Source organism: Poecilia reticulata, chromosome 22, assembly GCF_904066995.2.
Source record: "Poecilia reticulata chromosome 22, P_reticulata-male-v2, whole genome shotgun sequence".
Classification (NCBI taxonomy): domain Eukaryota; kingdom Metazoa; phylum Chordata; class Actinopteri; order Cyprinodontiformes; family Poeciliidae; genus Poecilia; species Poecilia reticulata.
The window spans coordinates 7,075,369-7,096,767 of record NC_088851.1 but is presented as its reverse complement, the minus strand read 5'-3'; the positions used below and the strand labels follow the sequence as shown (position 1 = coordinate 7,096,767).

The 21,399-nt window shown below is 38.6% G+C and overlaps 1 protein-coding gene across 2 annotated transcripts in view; it reads left to right on the top strand.

The window, feature by feature from the left end:
* Nucleotides 1-79: 79 nt before the first annotated feature.
* Nucleotides 80-21,399, top strand: part of sos2 (son of sevenless homolog 2 (Drosophila)) — a 44,445-nt gene continuing 23,125 nt past the window's right edge. The window contains exons 1-6 of one of the 2 annotated variants that reach the window (XM_081603618.1): nt 80-498; nt 899-1,051; nt 17,123-17,248; nt 17,370-17,501; nt 17,712-17,876; nt 17,959-18,165. In XM_081603618.1, the coding sequence (XP_081459744.1) occupies nt 968-1,051; nt 17,123-17,248; nt 17,370-17,501; nt 17,712-17,876; nt 17,959-18,165 (714 nt within the window). In that variant the 5' untranslated portion in view covers nt 80-498; nt 899-967. Of the gene's footprint in view, nt 1,052-17,122; nt 17,249-17,369; nt 17,502-17,711; nt 17,877-17,958; nt 18,166-21,399 lie in introns of both variants that reach the window. The other variant, XM_081603619.1, reaches the window with a different exon arrangement.

The following is a 21,399-nucleotide window of genomic DNA, read 5'->3' as shown; positions in this document are numbered from 1 at the left end:
AACAAAAAAAAAACAACGTGTTTTTATTATATGCTGTAGTTTTTTGTATCTGTTTTTGTGTGGATATGTGATTCATATCCAAGTGTTTCCATCCGGTTACATGTGAAATTACGCAGCGTGCGTGTCTGCAGGACGGATAGGTCGCGCAGCTGCAGCAGCAAACAAGCAGCGGCAGTAGCGGAGTTGCGAGCGATTCCGACTTCTCTAACCAAAAAAAAAAAAAAAAAAAAACCCTCCGACTTCTTTTTATAGCAGCTCTTCACCCACCAAAATGCCTTGGACTTCCCACTGTTTCTTTAAAGGAATATACGCTGGATATAACATCTGGTAGTTGCGGAAAAGATGACTAATTGTGAAATGAGCCGCGAAGAAAAAAGTGTGCCTTGTTTGGAGCTGAAGGGGTTGTGTGCCACAACATAGGAGTGGAAGCGCATCGAGGCCAGCAGCTGCCTGTAGCACCAGCTAGCTGGTTAGCTTACAAAGGTTACAGGTGTTTAGGTAGGAGATATTCGAACGCAACTTGTAGCAGGTAACAAACGGGGCGCCTGCTTGTTGTCGTAACTCTGAGTTAAACGTGCCTGCTATACATTTCTGTAACCAAACTAATTGGCACAACACTCGGCAACATTGTTATTAGCTGTTAGCTCTTCAGTTAGCCGAGCTCTGTGTTTACAGCTATTATTAGCCACCGAGCTAGCGAGTTAACTTCACGGCTACATGTGCTTTTTTGGTCGCGAGTTTTTCGTTGTCAACCCGGACTCGACGTGGGACTCGCAGTGCGGTGGTTAAGCTTTATTCTGCATATTTTTACACAAAACGGTGACTTTTTCTCCCCCCCACCCCTACTCCCATTTCCCCACCAACCCCCGTGCCTGCTCCGGACTGACCCACCCATCAGGACTATCTATTCGGGGCCGATGCTGACAGTTCAGCCCGGATCACGGCAACGCCAGGAGCCGCTACAGCGATGCAGCCCCAGCAGATGTACGACTTTTCGAGTGAAGAGAACAGTCACAAGTGGAGAGGCCTCTTCGTGCAAGCTCTAAAAAAGGTATCAGTCTGACAAAACTTCAGTGTGTAAGATCCACTTAACCATATTTTTCACACACATTCCCTCATAGAGTTGAGTTGAGTAGTGTTGGGCTAGAGTAGAGCAACATTGGATATGAATGAACATCATAATTTAGTTAACTTTGATATCTATCTATCTATCTATCTATCTATCTATCTATCTATCTATCTATCTATCTATCTATACCATTTTTTAAAAACTTTTCCATTAGTTTTGTCACAGAAAAAGAATAAAAACTAAACATTATTGTGGATATAGATAAATTAGAAAACCAGAGGCCACCATTAAGTCAGCATCCCTGAGCTCTAAATTCAATTTGGCTGATGCATTTTTGACATCCGTAGTAATAAACATGAGCATTTGCATCTTTTTAAAGTCTTTCCCCAGCCAAAAACACAAACGACTTGTATCTTCGATCGTCTTCGTCTCGCGTTTGTGCAAAAGTGGTGTGACATGCAGTTCGCCTCTTAAAAGCGTCTCATCGGAGAGAAGATCGGTGTGTTTGAACTACTTATTTTGGATGTTTGTTGAGTAATTTCCGCGTTTATTTGGCAATATCCGTATACAGATCATTAGTGATGTCCTGGTATTGTAAAGAGGCGACGATGACGGTTTCCAGAACCTTTGAAACAGAGTGGGGCCCACAGCATCATGCAACCTCCTTCATACCTAGCAGTAGGGTTTGGTTAGTTTCCAGTTGCGTACCGAGGCCTGTACCTGAACGCACCATTAGCACTTCCACTGACAACTGGACTAAAAACCCAGAACTGAAGGGGAAAAAGAAGAAAACATAATTTAAAACTTTCAAAAGCGCGTAACTTCTTATGATTCTTAAAAATGCAAGAGTTATCCATGGTTATTTCACATCTCTGTGTAGGATAAAAACCGCCATCAGGCTAGCCACATTACCTCAAACCAACAACAATGCTTTCCTGAACTGATGTTGTCTCTCCTCCTTTGTTAACTTTCTGTGTGATTATTCAAAGACTTTGGTTGTTTAAGTTCCCTAATGAAGATCATTTTTTACCCACTATGATTTTGAAGAAGTTGCTCAGGGTTTCCCAATCTTTGCAGTGCAGTGTGTTTCACAGTTTTATGATATGTAACAACGTACATGGCGCAGATTAAATGCTCGTGGAACCGTCTTTTGCTTGTGTTGTAAAACAATTTATGGCTCATTTGTTGCCTTTTTTTGTTCCTCAGCGTAGGTCATATAGTGAGAATGTACAACCCCTGCTTTAAATAGACACTTTGCTGCTCCTTTATGATGCTTACATCACGTTAAGTTTCCATCTCTTTTCAAGGAAAACAAAATGCAAAAGCACTTTTTTTTTTATTTTTTATAAACCACAGTGTTTATCGTAGGCAAACGATTACTTTGATTTTTAATGTCCTTGGTCAGCAGGATTGACCTGTATCAGTTCCCATTTTTACTCTCCCTTTCTTTTTCTTGCCTCATCTCGGCTTCTTCCCATCATCACAAGGCTCGGTTTCTGTTTTCTGCTCCGAACGAGAGCGCTTCTGACGGCGTTTCTGTCGTCAGAAACACCAGAGACGGAGGGGGGAAACTTGATTTGCTGCTCAAAGATGAGACAGAGTAGGGTCTCTGCTTGCTGCACTTTTCCTAAAGAGGCAGGTATATAAAATTGGCTCAAATAATAATGATAATAATAATAATAACGCTACAATTCTCTTGCTGCTTTTAGCTCGAAATGGAAATGCGTGCTCTGACAAACAACAAAAACACTGAAAATATTTGAACATCAACCTTTAGACTAGAACTGAGCTGTAACTATTTTCTTTTAAATACTATTAGTGATTAGTTAGGAGGGACATAACATTAACTCGTAGTGACTTGTTTCTCAAAAAATATTCTTTTAATAATATTTAAATTGTCTGTACTGCACAACAAAAAGAAGATATTCTTATGTATCACTAGACGCACTTCATTTTTGTGCTTTGGATTTTATATTTTATTAACATTGGTGCTAACTGTTAAGTGAAGACATTTTAATTGCCATTCACCCACCAGTTGCTGCACACTGCCGGTCAGCCTGGTTACAGATATCAAAGTTTCATCTCACTTAGAAAAAAGACAAATTTGGAAATATGCTGGCCCCTTATTAAGGTCTTGCTTAAGGACACTGTTATTGACAATGTCGAGTGTCATTTGTTTAGTTTCTAAAAGATGACCTGTTGGCTTTTTAAAATTTAAAAATTTGACAAGCTGTGAGCTGTGGTGTATCCATTCAGCCGCCGACTGCAGGCTAGCTGCTACAGCTAATTAGCCGACTGATACCTGACGGTTGGACCGCCGGTGTCGTAGTCCTGTGACTCTGTTGCTTGTCACCTTTTCGCTTCCATGGCGTTTGAAGGCATTAAAAAGCAACAATCCTGCATCTCCTTCCTCCGCATGCAGAGTTCAATCAGTAGGTCAAACGGGTCCATGTGGGCTGAAATGTCGCCACGGCTCACACGTTTGATGCAGACTACATAATTACAGAATCAAAGCGACTAGAGTGCCGCATCGAGGACCCAAATGTAACATTACATAATAAAATCTGCGTCTCCCAGTGAGCGGCGTCTGAAGGACGTCTCACTCTCTCTCATGCAGCGGAGACTCACCGTTCAGTCTCCCAGCTTCACTGTGCAAACCTCATGTTTGCTAACAATTTGACACCATCTGTCTCCTCATCAAAGTCACAAGTGAACACAGCAACAAGGCAACTAATTACAGATGGCCTGAAACGGGCGTACGAAAATAACTGGAGGCATAGCAAAGTCCCGTCACCAGCCCATTGGTCGAGCGGAGTCAGGGTGGAGCTCAGCCATGTGTTCGGTGTACACTCTCCCAACAAACCGTACACAATGGGGAAAGGAGCGTATCACAAGCCGGCAGCAGAAGAACATAAACAAAAGATAAAAACGACATAAATATTTACCAGCACAATTTACCGGCTGGGCTGTGCGTAACGCCAGGCGATTGCGTGGCCTGTATTTTGTGTCTTGTTTTTATATTTTCCCAAAATAAACCAACCCACGAGGATGTTTCAGTGAAAACTTTTACAGCTTATAGAGAATTTAATGAGGTATTTTTTATCCTACAAGTATGAATGAAAAACTTAAGTTTCTGATGAATTGGAGCTGAGTGCACTGACCACAACTTAAAAAAAAAAATAAAAAAATCCCTGACTCTCGTCTTAGATGTTTTTGCGGCTAATTCAACCTGACGACGACACGCGTGGCATCCATGAAGTTATGAAAAAAAAAAAAGAAGCTGGAAACTGATCAGTGAGCTCCAGACGTTTGTTATGTTACACAACCACATGCCGAGTTACCCAGGGGCAGCTGCAGAACAAAGTGAAAGTGAAACTTGCAGCAAATCCCTTACTGGTCAGTAGATCCGCTTTTTACGTGAAGAAACGCACAGGGTGATACTGAAATTAACAGACCCGATGACAACGGAGAGGAACGCTGTGAATGTCGCCCCACTGATCTGTAGTGTATCAAGCTGAGGGTCGGGACGTCAAATACCCCAAAAACATCACAGGACTTGAATTCAGAAGTCATGGCAAGATGCTAAATGACGCGAAAAAGCAGCTGCGTTTCCAGAGAACATATAATTGCGCAACTTAGTGTTTCGAGAAAGGAAACATTTCAGTTTAGAAAAAACCTTGTTTTGATTAAAACACTCTGGGGTTAGGATGACGTGGCTTATTTTTGACCGCATCAAAATTGGTCTATTTCACTGAACTGCAATGGAAACATTATTTTGCATCACACAAGTCACATGACCAACAACCGGACAACGTTGCCACTGGCCCAAACCACAAAAAGAGGACACAGTTGGAGGAAAACGGCATGGCATGTTTTTTTTTAATGATTTATCGCATGAAAAAACTTATTCACATGTTGGCCTGTCACAATAAAAAATTTTGCTGGCCGATAAATTGTCCCAGAACTTATTGCGATAAACAATAATATTGCTGTTTTGAGACCATTTTTGAGTAATATTACAGCAACAATGGCATAAAGATACAAGAACGCATTCTGGAAAATCAATGAAACTCTAATGAACATTTAAACACTGGCACTGGGAGACATTTGAAATATCCAAAATAAATAAAGAAAACATCAAGAACAACAAATAAAATGAACTATGAAGTTTTTGTAAACAAAATTATCTTTCAAAAAAAAAAAAAGGGCTAGTTAAGACCAAAGCACCAGACTGAAGACTTTAATCATTCAGTTTTTGGTAAAAACAGAGAAAAATGATAAATCAAGCAAATAAAATTTTTTTAAATGTATTTATCACGTGATTAATTGATTTATTCCTTATTTTGACAGGCCTATTCACATATGACTTGTGTTTCTTTTTTTGCAACACTGGAGTTGCAAAAAAAGTAGTTTATTTTTCTTGTTTTGCTTTTTTTACATTAGCGGAATATCAACAACGTTTAAAAACTAATGTAAATTTAATGTTTTCAAAAGTTTATGCATTAAAATCAAACTGCAGCAAAACAAATGTAGGAGATATCATTTAACTATAATCAACACAGTTAAATTTTTGCAGCAGTAACAATATCCGAGTAAAATAAAAAAAATTTCATGATTTTACATATTGCCCCAGGCTCAGCTGCTGTAAATAGCCCTTTAGCATTTTCCAGGCTTGGATTTTTCCCAATAGCGTTGTATTTACAAATAAACGGCCCAGTCATGTCTTTTATTTGTTTGCATTACGTGAGAACTGGTATGATGAGTCAAGTGAAACTCAGAAAGCAGCTGGTGGGCCGAAGTGCCACTGTCATTGTCTCAACTTGCTGCACAGCTGCCGCCGGTGAAGCCTTTGAAAGCCAGAAGTAACAGGCTTGTTATGGTTTTGTCAGACTTGGACTCACTGCTTCACACGAAGCAGTCCAAAGAGGGGGAGGTGGGGTTTTATTTTTGGTGACGACTCGTCATGCATGACTTCATCCCCGAAAGAGTCGTAGATTATTGATGAGCGGCAGAAGAACAGGTTGGATCCTCAAAATCATCAATGGCAAGATTGCCTGATCGATTATTGAAAAAGACCTTCAGGACGTCAAATTTGGGCTCGTTTTTTTTAAACGTCTCAGCTTAACTCTACCCTTAGCCTTTACGTATGGATTGGTAGCTTTCTGTCTTATCTGATTTTATATCTTTTGCTTCTTTCCTGGCAGCAGTATTATTTTAAAACGGTACTTGTCTGATGAACGAAAACAAAAAATAATCAGCAATGCAAATCAAAGATGTGCAGAGAAAGCGAAAAGACTGGAATCAACTCAGACGGGAAATTCAATGTTTGTTGTTTTTCTTTTGACTTACAACTGACGAGGGTTTTCTAGGTGGCGCTGACGTCACTGTTCGCTGATGATGTGAGTGTAGAGAGAGAAGGCTCACCTGGTTTCAGTGACGTGTTTGAAAATGAGCTGGTAGGAAACGCAGTGTTGCCAGAAGGTGTTGAGCAGGAAACCGTAATTTCTACGTTTTGAGCCATGTTTTCGGTTAATTCAGGCTGTGAGAGAGCAAGACTCTGCAGATAACAGGAAGGTCTGATTGGAATACAGCAAACCTGTCGGTCACTTTCCTGCGTTTCCATTAAAAATGTGCTCGAAACACAATTTCACAGTTGTGCTGTTTAAATTAAAATAGAAATGCATTGAAAGTCACATCTGAATAAGCTGGTTTACGTGATGAGTTATTAGAAATCATGACAGACATGAACTATTATGAGATGTATTCATATTTCAGCTGAGTATTGCAGCGTTTTTGGAAAGTTGTAGTCAGATTTTTTTTTTTTTTATAGAAGCGCTGTGGATTCACCAAAATGACAAACTCTGCTTTTGATGCTGTGAGCGTATTGTCCAAGGAGACCAGCACCTACAAATAAGTGGTTGTTTCTGTATACAAACTGGCATGATGCAAAAAACATGTTTCTATTGCAGTTTGAAAAACATCCAAGCACAAAAACAATTTTTACCCCCCGATATTGGTGTGTTTCCATAAAGCAAATTTATTTTCTTTATTCCAGTTCGTGCAGTTTTATAGTCAGTGGAAACACGGTTTCTGTCTGAATCCTTTTGTAACCTTGGAGTCGAGGGAGCAGCCTAAGTGCTCCAGCGATTCATAAAGAGGTTGTCGTTTTGGTCATGCTAGCTGTTTTAACTCTGCTTATCACTAATACTAAAGGTAAAAAATACTTTAATTAGTGTAAGTATTGTTCTTAAGTCTTCTTATATAATAGTTTTAACAAAGAACTAAGACTCAGAATCAATCAATATCAATCAAAATTGGTAAAGCATTACAAAAGCTGGACGTTATTAATTGGTCACAAACGCCTGTATGGTGAATATGCTTGTCTGGGACTTTTGCGTTCTGCCCAAAAATTCAAAAATACTTTATTAATCCCAAAGGGAAGTTGAAAAATAAATAAAAAACTCGCAGAAAGGGAACGGGTTCTTTTTATGCCCACATAAAATGTAATTAATTTTTTAAATCCAGGATTTCCCCAGTCTATTATCAGCCTGGCGGGCCACCAGGCTAAGCATTGCTTATTTTTTAAAGTCTTTTTTAAATGTTTGCATTTTTAAGACTCTATATTTGGTGCTGAGTTATTATTTTCCCTAACGTTAAATAACACATAATTATCAAGTGATATTTTCAAATTTCCCGTCAACTTTAAACATTTTTAAATTCAAACACGGCAGGCCGCTGGATAAACGACAGCTGTAGCTCCCAACTTGGCAAGTTTTCTGGACGGAAACCTTGAAATCTTTCACTAAAGCCTTCTTAGGTTAAGAATATTTTTTCCTGTTAAGGTAATGCGTTAAGCATGCAGCTGTTTGCATTGTTGATGTTCTTTTGATATCCCATCATGGTTTGTATTCTGTCAATGTGTCCTGGCTATTCTTAAGCGCTGCGACTGTGCATGAGCGTAATTCCACCACCGACTTGCTACCGTTAATAATAACTATGAATCCCACTGGTCTGATGTCTGGCTGGCACAGAGACACCGGTTTCTATCCAGTGCCATCTTGAGGTAGTAAAATGTTTTTGACTCCCAAGAGAAAGACGAGTCCCAACTCATGCACGTATGTGACCGAAATGGAAACAGTTTAAGCTCCAGTCAGAGTGCTCTTTTGTTTTTTAGTTTTTTAAGTGAAATTTTCTGCAATCCAGTGAAGTATTTCTGTGAAGTTAGTTTGCAGCGCCCCATACTGGCGTACTGAACACCTCTGAAGCGATCACCTGTGAAGCAAAGAGACAAGACGGGAACAGAACTAAATTCATGAGGTGGAACTGAAGCTTTATGTAGGATGTTTTCTGCTAAATCACAAATCACGTCTTGTGCTTTACACGTCAGAAACGTGCTCTAATGTTTACCACCACCACATCCTGTCTGCCTTTTGTTTCTTTTATTTAGGTTTTTAAATTTTTGGCTCTGGTAAATCTTTGAAATCAAAGGCTGGAAATTAAAACAATATTCTGTGATATTACTTGAAGAACATAGAAATGTCATCTGTCTTTGTCGTGTTATGGAACCTTTTTTTTTTTTTTTTTTTTTTCAGGATGTGTATTTTTATCATCACCGCTTCTGCATCCGTGCTTCAGGCTTGGGTGGAAATTTTAAATTTTCTTCCACCTATCCTTATGGTTGGTGGAACAAAACTTGCTTCAGATATTTACAAAAACATTTTAACAAACCCTTGATTCACATTTGGCTTGTTTACCAGAAAACATCAATAAATAAACTTTTTTATTTAAAATACCTATGATTATATATTTATAAAAACTACAAGGATGTTAAAGAAAAGTACAGCTGTGTACTATGTTTCAGCATTAAGAGTTTAAAACTAAAATGCTTTATTTTGAACTGTTTGCCCACTTTAGCTTCAAAATAATTTGCAAATTTTCATCATATCTGGAAGCTAAAACTTAACAAAAAGAAATGAGAAAAAAATTATAAATATTTCTAAGTGGAAAAGGTTTAATTAATCAGGCTAGAAATATAAAAATGTGCTTTAAAAATGCATTTGCTTTTAATTGAAATGTTGGCTAACCTAGTTTATAGAAATATGGAGGTTTAAAATTAAGAGTTGGTCGACTAAAACAAAATGACTAAATTTTGACTAAAATTGAATCAAACTTTAGCTTGCTAGCTACCAAATCACATAATTATATTTTTCTCTTCAGAAAAAAGAAACTTTGCTTTAGCTTTATTCTTTGTCTTCCTTCTGTGAAAGTTTTGGTGTTTTTGCTGACCTGTTTTCACTTTTTGGTCGATCAACTTTACCCACAATTCATCAGTGTACCTTAATTTGGTTCTCGGGTAAATGATGTCAGACTTTTTGTGGCAAGCCTGGTTTTTGCTGCTATTATTTAAAAAAAAAAAAAAAAAAGCTCTTTGCATTTTGAAAAACCAACACCAATTTATCACACATTTGACAATACGTCTGTGAGATTAGAGTAATTTCCTCAGAGAACAGATGCAAATGAATGAATTATCTGCTAGCTTAGAAAAAAACTTCTGTGTTTTTCCACATCATGATTTCTGCTGACACAGGCAAGTTTCTCTCAATCGCACGAAAACACATGAAGCAGAAAGGCTAAAGATGCGCAAGAGTAAATGACCTCATTTGCACTCGTTGATGTCATGCAGCAGTGGGTTGCCACATCCTGGAGATGAGGCTAGCCGCTGTGTTTTGATGTTCTTGGTAACAGGTTGGGCCTTCTGTGAAGCGGCCCCGAGGCTGCATGCAGAGAGACGATTGGGCTGATTGGAAACACTGGGCCCCGGCTCTTCTTGCCGGGTTAAATCAGCTTACTGGACCCTTGCTTGTCGTCAAAAAGGGTTAAGGTGACGGATGACTGGGCAGCGGTCACTCGGTCAGGTCAAGATGCATTCAAGGCGAGGCCCCTCGCCACCTGCTGAAGTCAATGTGTTGATCATGTGACTGCGAGTGAAGGGAGCTAAATGTCCTGACATCACATGTTGGCACAGTGCTGGTTTTACAAACGTTATGTCAGATTATTATTTGTCGGTGTCTCTTTATCTGAACGATTTCTGCCTCTTCGAGCCTTTGTGTGTGTGCGCGTCCGTGTGTGTGTGTGTGTGTGTGTGCGTGCGTGCGTGCGTGCGTGCGTGCGTGCTTCGTATGTCAGGTCCCGGTGGATCTCTGCCTTATGGTTCCCCAGACAGTCTGGTTGTAATGGCAGATGATGTCATGGTATGAATCACAAACAGTGACACATGCTCAGATATAACAATGATTCCCAAACCCGTCCCCTCCCCCCTAACACACACACACACACACACACACACAAGCACACAACCCATATTACCTGTAACCTGAGCCTGACACAATTCTGTATGTGCAGCCAGAATAATAATCAATTCAATTAGAAATATTATCCCTGTATTAACACCACGCTGCCTTTATTACCTCAAACACTGATGGTATTTTCTTTGTGCATCTTGTAATCCTGTGGATTTACATGATGATTATTTGGAGGTCGGACAAAATGCACCTGAATATGTCCTGCTGTTCAGACATCACAGGACGTAATTTTATGCTTTTAATTCATTGATTTATTTTTGTTCAGTTGAGTTGTACTGGAGAAAATACTCACTAATTTCAAAATTATTCATACAACGTGGGAAAACTTCAACCCTCCCTCTAATGTTTGGATAAGTGTTTTTTTCCAAACTCTTATTCTAGAAAAAACAAATCAATACATTTTCAATAGGGTTGTGATCAGAGCCATTCAAGACGTAATGGACTAGCCTCAAAGTTTAATGTGATTGAGCTAAAGTTTTTATCTGTCAGTTAATTGATTAATTGGATAAAATAACGTTTTGTTTGATCCATTTTAAAAATACATTGAAAGATAAAATAATTAAAATCCTTTTTTAAAATAAGAAAATATTTTATTACACAACATTCCTGCAGTGTAAACGTGATCATTTGTAGAAAAGGCTGCTGCAGGTAAAAAAAAACAAAAAAAACTTCAAACATCAACATGTGAAAAGCTCAGCTCTTTCTGCTTGACTTAACGTCAATACAGCGTAGGGCTAATCTGTGGATTGTTATTATTTTTTATTAACTGATTAATGATTTGATAGCCAAATGAATTAATTACATTTTATTTGTGCAGAAATCTAAAACTGTCACTTAAGGAGTTCTTAGTTGAACATACTGTATAGAAATATGTTCAACTAAAGGTGTTTTTATATGAAATGCAAAATTTGTATATACTTTTATTATTTTATTTTTTTTTTACAGTTTTGGTCTAATTGTTTCACTTTTTTTAGACTGTATACTCCAGCTAACGATTGATCGATTACTAAATCGGTTTCAGTAATCTGAAACGTCATTGTAAATGTAGACAGTGTTGGAGTCCCAGAGCTGCACACTTGGTCGCATTTTACAGTCAGCCTGATAAAATGAACGTCATAATCGCCTGGAAGAGCAGAATGCCTTACTGCAGGGAACTACTGATAAACTATCAGGGGTTTTTATTTCCTAATTTCCTTGTTTTCAGTTTGCTGCTGCAGGCTGGACTCCCCATCCTCCAGCTTTGGCCCAAACGCTACTGTTTATGCAGCATGAAGCTGCTGCTGCTTCCTCATGTGCAGTACGCACATCGATACCTCTCAGTCTACTTTTATGATCTGCTATCCCGAGGGATTTTCCTCTGCGAGGGCAGAGAACAAGGAAGACGTGGGAGGCTGGAAGGGAAAGTGAGCGAGAGTGAGCACTGGGACTTCCGGTACGCTTCAGAATTGAAATGACCCATAAAAATAAACAACACCCGAATGTGGCACAGGAGAACCTGTGATCATAATTAGAGCTGACTCTTCACAGCAGGTGTCTTGTTTTCTTAAAGGGCCCTACTCTCTCTCTCTCTTTTTTTTTTCTTGAGTTGAGAAGAAGGTAGAGATTAGATGAGGTGTAAAAATGACTTCACACTTTGCCTTTTTTTGTGCACATCCTCATTTTGCTAATGGAGCCGTGCTTAAAGAGTGATTTATGTGTCAGTTTTACGAGATTAAACATTTAGTGTCTCTTGTCCAGAAGGTATAAGTGTAATTGTAAGTTTCTGTTAATGTGAGACTCATCTCTTTTTTTTTTGTTGTTTTATCTCAGCCATGAAACAAAATATAAGTTTTACCTGCATCTTATCTTAGCCAGCACAACCTTAATAATCCCACTGGATTTCTTTCCTATAAAAACGCTGGTAAAATAAAGGCAGGGTTTTCCTCAGTGTACCAGCCTGGCACCAAGCTTTACTTGGTGGTCCGCCAGGCTAGCAAATATTTGCATTTTTAAGGCTTTATAGTTGCTGTTCAGGTATTAATCTTCCAATAACACATAATTATCAAGTGATATTTTCAAATCTCCTGTTGACTTTAGACATTTTTAACTCAAAAACACACAGGCTGCTGGATGAATGACTGCCAAACCACAAGGCTTAACAGGTTTTCTGGGGAAAACCTTGAAAGGGTTATCAATACCTGTATCAGTCCTGATATTGGAAAAAATTCCAATCAGGTATCAGTGACATAAAGGCAGATCTATTCAGTCCAATTCTACACTTTGTGATCTGAGCGACATCTTGCTTTGTTATTCGTTTTACATTATATTTATAAAGCTTGATTGCAGTTTCTGGACTGTGTGAAAGGTTTGCTGCAGCCTATTTTTACGCGTTTGGCCAAAGTAGTTAACCTATTGTTTTTGTTCTGTCAGTTTTTTAAAAATGTATTTTAATCTGTTTTTCCATTTACAAACAATTTTTTCTTACTATGGACAGTTCCTGTTTTATCTCTGGGTGCTTTTCAAATTTAGGTGTTGTAACTATATTTTTACCAAGTTGCTTCAAGCTTCAGCTGTTGTGTAAATATTAGTATTAGACCATGGTCACGGTTAATTCCTCCATTTAGCCGTCCTGATGGCAGCTTGTGTATGATATTTTATCTTTTTTTAAATCCGTCAACCTTAAAAAAAGGTACATAATTAATTTTCACAACGCAATAGCCTTTAAGTTGTTTGTTTTAAGAGGCTGAATAAAATTGTAGCTGTCAGAGTTCCTTTAGCAAATACGTTGTTTCTTAATGCCTAAATATCTTGCATATTCTTTTCTAAAAAGGTTTCGGTAGTAGGAGCTTCTGCAGAATCTCGGTCTGCATACCTTTCAGCTCCGTCACGGCTTAAGTATTTGTTTGAAATCACTTTCCACCACTTTCGGTTTCAAGCGTTACGGTTCCTTTGTCTCCCATCCTGATGTTGTTGTAGATAGACACCACTTGTCAGTCGCGGGCCTGTGAGAAACGGGACAATTATTCTGTGAAACTCCAGGGGTTTCCCCAAGGCCTCCATTCAACGCGGTGACTCACAGCTCCTGGTGTCCTGTGGAATTTAGTCAAGTGACCGTTCAGGGTTGAAAGAATCTATCTCATAACCTACTTCCCCCTTTGATATATATTTTTTTCCCAGTACAGTTTACACTCGTGGCTTATTTATAGTAAGAAGGTCTTGTGAGTGTGCATCAAAACAGTAATGACGAGCAACAAGGCCTCAAACTGCGGTTTCAGTGTTTCCAGCTCTTGTTTTAAGAAGCATCTCATTGTAGTTACCAAGTTATAAATCTAAACAGATGATGTGAAATTCCACCTTCTGTTATTTTATCTCAATCAACCAAATGCAAACTGTAGACAGGACATCCTGCTCATTGCTGCATCGCCGTTAACTCAGAGAGCAAGAATGCTCAAAACCCAGTCAGTGGTGACCTCTGGATATTTTACTAATCCTTCATTCCAATATCAGTGTTTTGTCTTTATAATGCTCTATTGAACTGTATGAATTCAGTTGCAAATCTAAAGCGACAGGTTTTCGTAAGTCAAGTACATTTGTGAGGCAACGAGGCAGTTCAAAATGCTTTACGTCAAAAAAAACCACAAAAATAAATAAAACATCATACAGTTATTATTGAGAAACTAGTAACATACATTCTGATGAGTGCCATCACCAAAATCATTGTTACACATCAAATAAGTTGGTCAGTGTTTCATTTATTATGGTTCAAAAGCAACTCTGAGCAGGTGGGTTTAGCCTTGATTTAAAGGAACTTAGTATTTCGGCTGTTTTGCAGTTCTCTGGAGGTTTGTTTCAGATTTGTGGTGCATAAAAGCAGAATGCTGCATCTCCACGTTTGGTTCTGGGGATGCAGAGCAGAACCAGAAGACCTGAGAGGTCTGGAAGGCTGATGGATCAACAGCAGCTCTTTAGTGCATTGTGGTGCTAAGCTGTTCAGCAAAGTTTCCCCCAGAAAACTTAATAAGCCCAGTGGCTAGATGTTAGGTCAGTCATCGCCCCAGCGGTCTGTCGTGTTTTTGGGTTAAAAATGTTTCAAGTTGACAGGAAATTTTAAAATATCATTTGACAGTTGTGTAATTGGAAGATTAATACCTGAACACTAACTATAAAGTCTTTTTAAAAAAATGCTAACGTTTAAAAAAAGACTTAAACAAATAAGCAATGCTAAGCCTGGTGGCCCACCAGGCTTATAATACACTGAGGGAAACCCTGTGTTCAGTGATTTTTAAACCAACAGCAGTGTTTTAAGCTACAGGGAGACAGTGTAGGGACTTTGAATCTGGTGTTATGTGCTGTATCTTCCTAGTTTTAGTGAGAACACGAGGAGCAGCTTTCTGGATCAGCTGCAGCTGTTTGATTGATTTGTTGGGCAGACCAGTGAAGACTCTGTTGCAGTAATAAATATGACTAAAGATAAACGGATGGATGAGTTTCTCTGGATCTTTCTGGGATATTCATGGTCCTCTAACCCTGGAAATGTTCTTCATGTGACTTTGTAACAAAGTTTTTATGTGGCTCCGAAGATTCAGGCCAGAGTCCGTCACTACACCTAACTGTTGGACCTGATTGCTGGTTTTTAGTTGTAATAACTGAAGCAGTGTATTTCTCTTTAGGTCCAAAGATAATAACTTCAGATTCTTTTTGTTCAGCTCGAGAAAAGTTTTGGCACATGCACAGATTGATTTGTTCAGTGATTGGATAGGTTCAGAATCACCTGGTGACATCATAAAGTATAGCTGTGTATCATTTGCATAGTCAATGGTTGTTGATCTTTCTGTTGCAAGGTGAGAGTAAATATCAAACCCTCTTCTCTGTTTTTTATCCCCTATGATATATTTTTTTCTCCTTGAAGTCTCCTTTGGGTGCTATATTAGCATCCTAACCGACTACATTCCTGCGCGAGGGCACAGCCCAGATGACGACAACTTTTGGGAGGCTGGAAGGCATTTGTGGGATGTTCATTTCTTTGCAATTTCAGACCTGATGAAGCCACACCTTCACGCCTGGATGCATTGATAACCACTCCCCCTTTACCTGGCAGTTCCACATGGAGTCGTTTAAATGCTACAACCAAAGCTTTCGTTTCATGGTCTTTATGGAAGTATACAAACAACACAATATTACTTCTGTTGTGGCAGAAATTCTCTAAATGAGAGATTCTCTTCATCTTTTTATGCATTCAGATTAAATTGCGAAGGCATTATTTTTTTCCTTTTGCTTGCTATGGTTTTCAGTTCTCCAAATATTTTATTTCAACTTCATTGCTGTACATTAAGAAATGTGTCTCAAAAACATAAATATTCATACCCTACAGTTGATCTTTTTGGGAATTATACTTAGATGTAGGTGAGTCAGTGAGTCAACCTGAAGAAATGATTCAGTTCACTGTGCTCATATAAAGCCTTTTCAGAACAGTGCACTTTGCAAATAATGGACAAGAATGAGTAATTATTGCATCAATCATCAATAAAGAGCTAATTTTGTAGCAGCAATTGGTTGCTGTATGATAAATCTATTGTTAGTTTCACAAACTCATAAAAAATTCCTTAATAGAATTACTAAATATAATTTTATTCATAATTGAAAATATATAATTAATAAATTACATAAAATGTACAAGTAAAAGACTGAATTCTTTATGACAATATAAGAGACGTCAGTGGTATTAATAAGAAAATGCATCATGAAAAACATGTACATGACAAATGACTAAATCTGAAATTACAGTGACAACCACACAATTTATACAATATGAATAAGGAGTGGGAGTAAATAAGTTTATCTTCTCACTCCTCTTCAAGGTAAATTCAATCTTGTCTGTCTAAATATAGTACTGATGTATATATTTCAGTGTAACTACATATTTCTCTGTTCCTCTCTTTGGGGTACAATATGCATTTTATTCTTTTATATGGCTCAAAATAAAGCTACAAGCCAAACTTGTTTCAAGACATGTATAAATGCTGTTACTTTTTGCGTAGTAGTACATTTGGACTCCTAAATATAACTGTTGTAACAAAGTGTCGTCTTTGTTAGTTTATCATCAGGATGTTCCCACAGCTGTACGTGGCGGCAGACCTCTTGCAGAAACGCTGTGCAGGGCTCTATAATAACGTTACGGCTTTGATAAGCCTTCCTGTTGGGCGCTAAAAGTCTCGCCGTCTCTCTTGCTGTTTTGCAGCGTAAATAAACCACAGACTTGTCTCAACATGCAGCAGAAAATTATTAACTCTTTAGCTGTTCCCAAATGTCTGATTCTTTTGAGCTCATTTTTTTAGGATTGTCTTAGAAGAGGTAACCTTGAGTTGTCTTTGCTCGGTAACGACATCCGTACCAAGGAGGGTTGTCAGTCGAAATAAGGAGTTCCCAACTGGCCAATAAAGCTAAGAAGCAGTCCATTCCTGTAGCCAGTTGAATTATTTTCTCTATTAATATTTAATATAAGACTAAAAATCTCAATAGTTTATTGGTCTAATGTGAATATGATGCTTTGGAAATCTTTTTAATGACTCCCAACTTCAATCTGTTAAAGGTTTTATGCTTCTTTACAACCCGTCTCACCCTGAAAGCTAAAGTTAAGCATTTCAGTCTGGATTGCTAAATCTGCCACTCACCGTCTCTCTCTCTTTCTCTCCTGCTCGTCTCGTACTTTCAGGTACAGGAGCAGGTCCACCCAACCCTGAAAGCAAAGGAGGATGCCCTGCAGCACATTGAAGAGCTGATCCTGCAGCTGCTCAACATGCTGTGTGTGGCCCAGCCTCGCACGGTGCAGGATGTAGAGGTATGACCTTTGCTTTCTCTCTCCTGGTAATTTCTGTCTTAAAGACAGAAACTTTTAATACGTGAAAGTTGTAAGTCTGTCCTCTTAACATGAAGAATCTCTTTGCCTCCCCTCTCGACAGGAGCGTGTGCAGAAAACCTTTCCCCACCCTATAGATAAGTGGGCAATTAACGACGCCCAGGCAGCTATTGAGAAACGCAAGAGAAGAAGCCCCTTGCTTCTCCCTGTGGACAAAATACACCCATTGCTTAAGGTAAAGACTCACAGAGCTGACCTCTCTCTCTCTCTCCCTCCCTTTCCTCTAGTTTAGGTGGTAGCTTTGGCAACTTGTCTAATGACATTGCCCTGGAGTAAGTCGTCACCCTGCATGTTCAGACAGACGCTTGACATGATCTCGAACCAACCTGTCGATCGGTTCACATGCTTCGCTCCATCTGATGTGTTTTGCTTTTTCTCCAATCAGGAGGTTCTGGGCTACAAGGTGGACTACCATGTGTCCCTGTACATTGTGGCAGTACTTGAATACATATCAGCAGATATACTCAAACTGGCCGGCAACTACGTCGGCAACATTCGGCACTATGAAATCACCCAGCAGGACATCAAGGTCTCCATGTGTGCAGACAAGGTGGGGAGCATCATCGATGAAGGAGCGGCTGCGTTCGCTCGCCTCTCGCTGACCGGTTCCGCTTTGTGTCTCTGCCGTTCAGGTGCTGATGGACATGTTTGACCAGGAGGAGGACATCGGCTTGATGTCGCAGTTCACCGAGGAGCCCTTGTCGCTCGCGGAGCTTTCGTATGACGAACTGGTGAAGCTTGAAATCGCAGAGGAGCGGCAGTATCTGCGGGAGCTCGATCTTATTATTAAAGTGTTCCGGAACCACTTCCTGTCCCACCCCAAAGTCTTCACAGATGAGGTGAGGAGGACATTAAGCCGATGGTGGAAACGTCGTAATATTTCTTTTAGAAGGGATTTCTCACACCCTTTGAAGGGTTTACTTACTCATCAGAGTTTTGAAATGGCTACAACAAACGGCGATGGTCCGGTTCATGTTGGATGCACAAGTTTGGATTTATTAGTTTTTTTTCTACACCACTCATTCTCAAAATTGTACACACAGAAATGCATCCCTACTAAATGTCTCTTATCAAACTACACTTGTCATGACAACATACTTTTTCTAGGTATGATGAATTTTCAGGTTTAGCTGAAGCTGGATATTTCTCCACTCTAACTGGTTAAACTGGTAGTTCTTGCTTAATCCATTCGTAACCCAGATCAGATATATAATATTGGAGCATAATAAAAATAATAAGGTCAAATATTTTATGATGTATTTATTTTAGTCTGCATGTAGAGTTTTGATCTTGTTTGTTGGAGAAAATGCACAATAAATGTACATTTTTCAGCCAGTTATTGTTGCTGAAATGTACATACATCAGATTATTCAACCCTGGAGAGAAATAATTAAAACGCATCATTTAAGGTCCAAAATTAATTACACTTATTCCCATGGTGACTGTTTTTACACTTTTCACTTCTAATTATACATGTAAAGGATGGATTAAATAATATAGAAAAAATAAGATGTAAAACATAAAGAGGAAAATCTGTTAATATTTCTAGAAAATTCTTTCCAAGAGCTACACGAATTTGAAATTGTTACTCGGCTTCATTTCAGTCAAGTAGCTGTGAGCAGCTTACTGCAGATCCAGCTTATTCAGACACACATCCACATATCAAACAATTTAAGCCAAATCCACTCTAAGATCATTTAAAGATTAAAACTTCAACTCTCTAATCTGTTAACTGGGAATTGGTATCAAAAAGACACTTGAAACTTCCAGATATGCTTTCCTTACAGGCTTATTTTATGAAAAAAACATCAATTCACCACTACAAAATTGGGATTTTTTTTTTTGTTCGCAGCTAAGAACTTGATAGCACGGACTTTAATTGTTGTCAAATTTGTGTTTTCTAAGGACTGCCTTTCCAATCACGAGTCACTCTGTTTACACAACGATTGCAGCAAACTCTTGTTTTGCTGCTTAAAGTCGTCTCTCCCCCTCTCTCTCTCTCTCTCTCTCTCTCTCTCTCTGTCTCTCTCTCTCTCTCTTTCTCTCGAGGCTAATATGGGGCTCAAGTGCTAAATTCCTCCAAACATATAGGGATAAGTACAGTTGAAGAAAAATAAATAAATAAAAATGGAGTGCAGTGTGTACAGGTTTAGAAGAACTTAGTGGAAAGCTGAGTTTCATGGATTGCTGTGGCTTTGCATATTTTGGGTTGGGTAATTTGTGGTATCATTTGGGTGAGGAGCATAAACCTATGTGAGGCCCAGAGGAACACAGAACGTGTAATTAAGTTGAGACAGGAACAACATCTGCATCCCCCGCCAGAATAACCTCAATTATGTCTGTTGAAATACGGCATCATCCTGAGCGTCAGAGACGCCGAGAAAGCGCTTCGGTTAAATAATGGTGTGGCAGAGCTGCTTTTTAAGACTTCGGCAGTCTGTAAACACTCGGTCCAGTTTTAGAGTCCCCGTCTACTTTAGTGATTATTCTCTATTGGAATATGCTGTTATTGTTTATAATCGGACTCTACAGGAGAGTGACGAGAAGAAGTTCACTTTTGAAAGTCCTGAAAAACCTGATTAATCTGATTTTATTAATCAGATTTTAAAAAATGGACACATTCTGCGGATTTTCCATTAAGCTACTTAAGTCGTTTCTATGCAATATTAGAAATGCATTAAAAGATGTAAATAAACAAATAATCAACTTCCTTTTTTAAATAAGAAAATAAACTTTATAGTGCCTAATTTGCAAAAACGCAGCATTCCTTTAGTGAATTTCAACCTGGCAAATACAAAGAAATTGCCACTTGAGGAGTTTGGGGTAAAACATATTGACAGACAAAAGTGATTTTTATCTTAAAATGCAAATGTATACATATAAACCGTATTTTCCGGATTATAAGATGCTACTTTTTTCCTAAACTTTGAACCATGCAGCTTATAGCCCCGTGCGGCTTATATGTGCATGTTTACTGGTTTTTTTTTTTGTTTGTTTGTTGTTGTTGTTTTACTTTGGGTTTACGGCTTATAGTCCGGAAAATACAGTAGTTTCGACTTAATTTACTTTTTGTTTTTACACAAATTATCAATGAATTAATTACTAAATTAGTTCCAATTACGTTCAAATAATCATTTCAGCTGTAGTGAATTTTGCGAGTTGCTAACAGCTGTTCAGGGAGAATGGTAAACGTGTGATGAAGGTGCTCGGCTCAGATGGAGACCAGAAGTGAACTTTTTTCACCCGTTTCCAAAGTGCCTCTCGGAAACCTGGTAATGGCAGCATCATACTGCGAGACGCATTTGTCCTGCAGGGACGAGAAAATCGGCTGATCGGTAGAGAGCTGATTTTAATACAGAGCCGTCCTGTGTTAGAATCTCATTTTTATGATAAATATTAGCTTCACATTTTATGCTAGCATGACCGTTTTAGCTTATCGATTCTCTAAAAAGAATCAATAACATATTGTAAATATTTAACACTTGAATTATCACACCAAAGCTACTTGTCACACTAATGTAAAGATTACCTGAGGGTTAAAGGTCACATTTCTAATGGCCTATATTTATAGTGGCAGTAATTTCAAGAAGGGGGAGGGGAAAAAAAGCTAATGGCTGATTAAGCATTCAGATGCCCTCTGACCCTGTTAAACTCTGGTAGAAATGGACAGCCTTGGACTTAATTTAGAAATGGCTTTTCAGCAGACAGCCTGTAACAGTTATGCATTGATAATGTCTTATTATCACCAACAACCTCACTCGGAAAGATGTCTGAGCTCATTTTTATTTAAATATCAATTATTTCTTTTGTTGTCGATTGATGTTCAAGCAAGTGATGATCACATTTTGTGGAGGAGGAGAGGATGAACTTAATAACCTCAAGTTTAACAAAATTACTAGCAGAAAAGACTGGACAGAGAAGACCAGTATGTTTACTATATGTGGCCAATATACATTGAATTATGATTTCTCTTTCAACTATTTCATCCAGAATACGTCTAAACACGCTGCAAAAACACAAAATCTTACCAAGTATTTGTGTCTAGTTTCTAGTTCAGTCATCTTAGTATACTT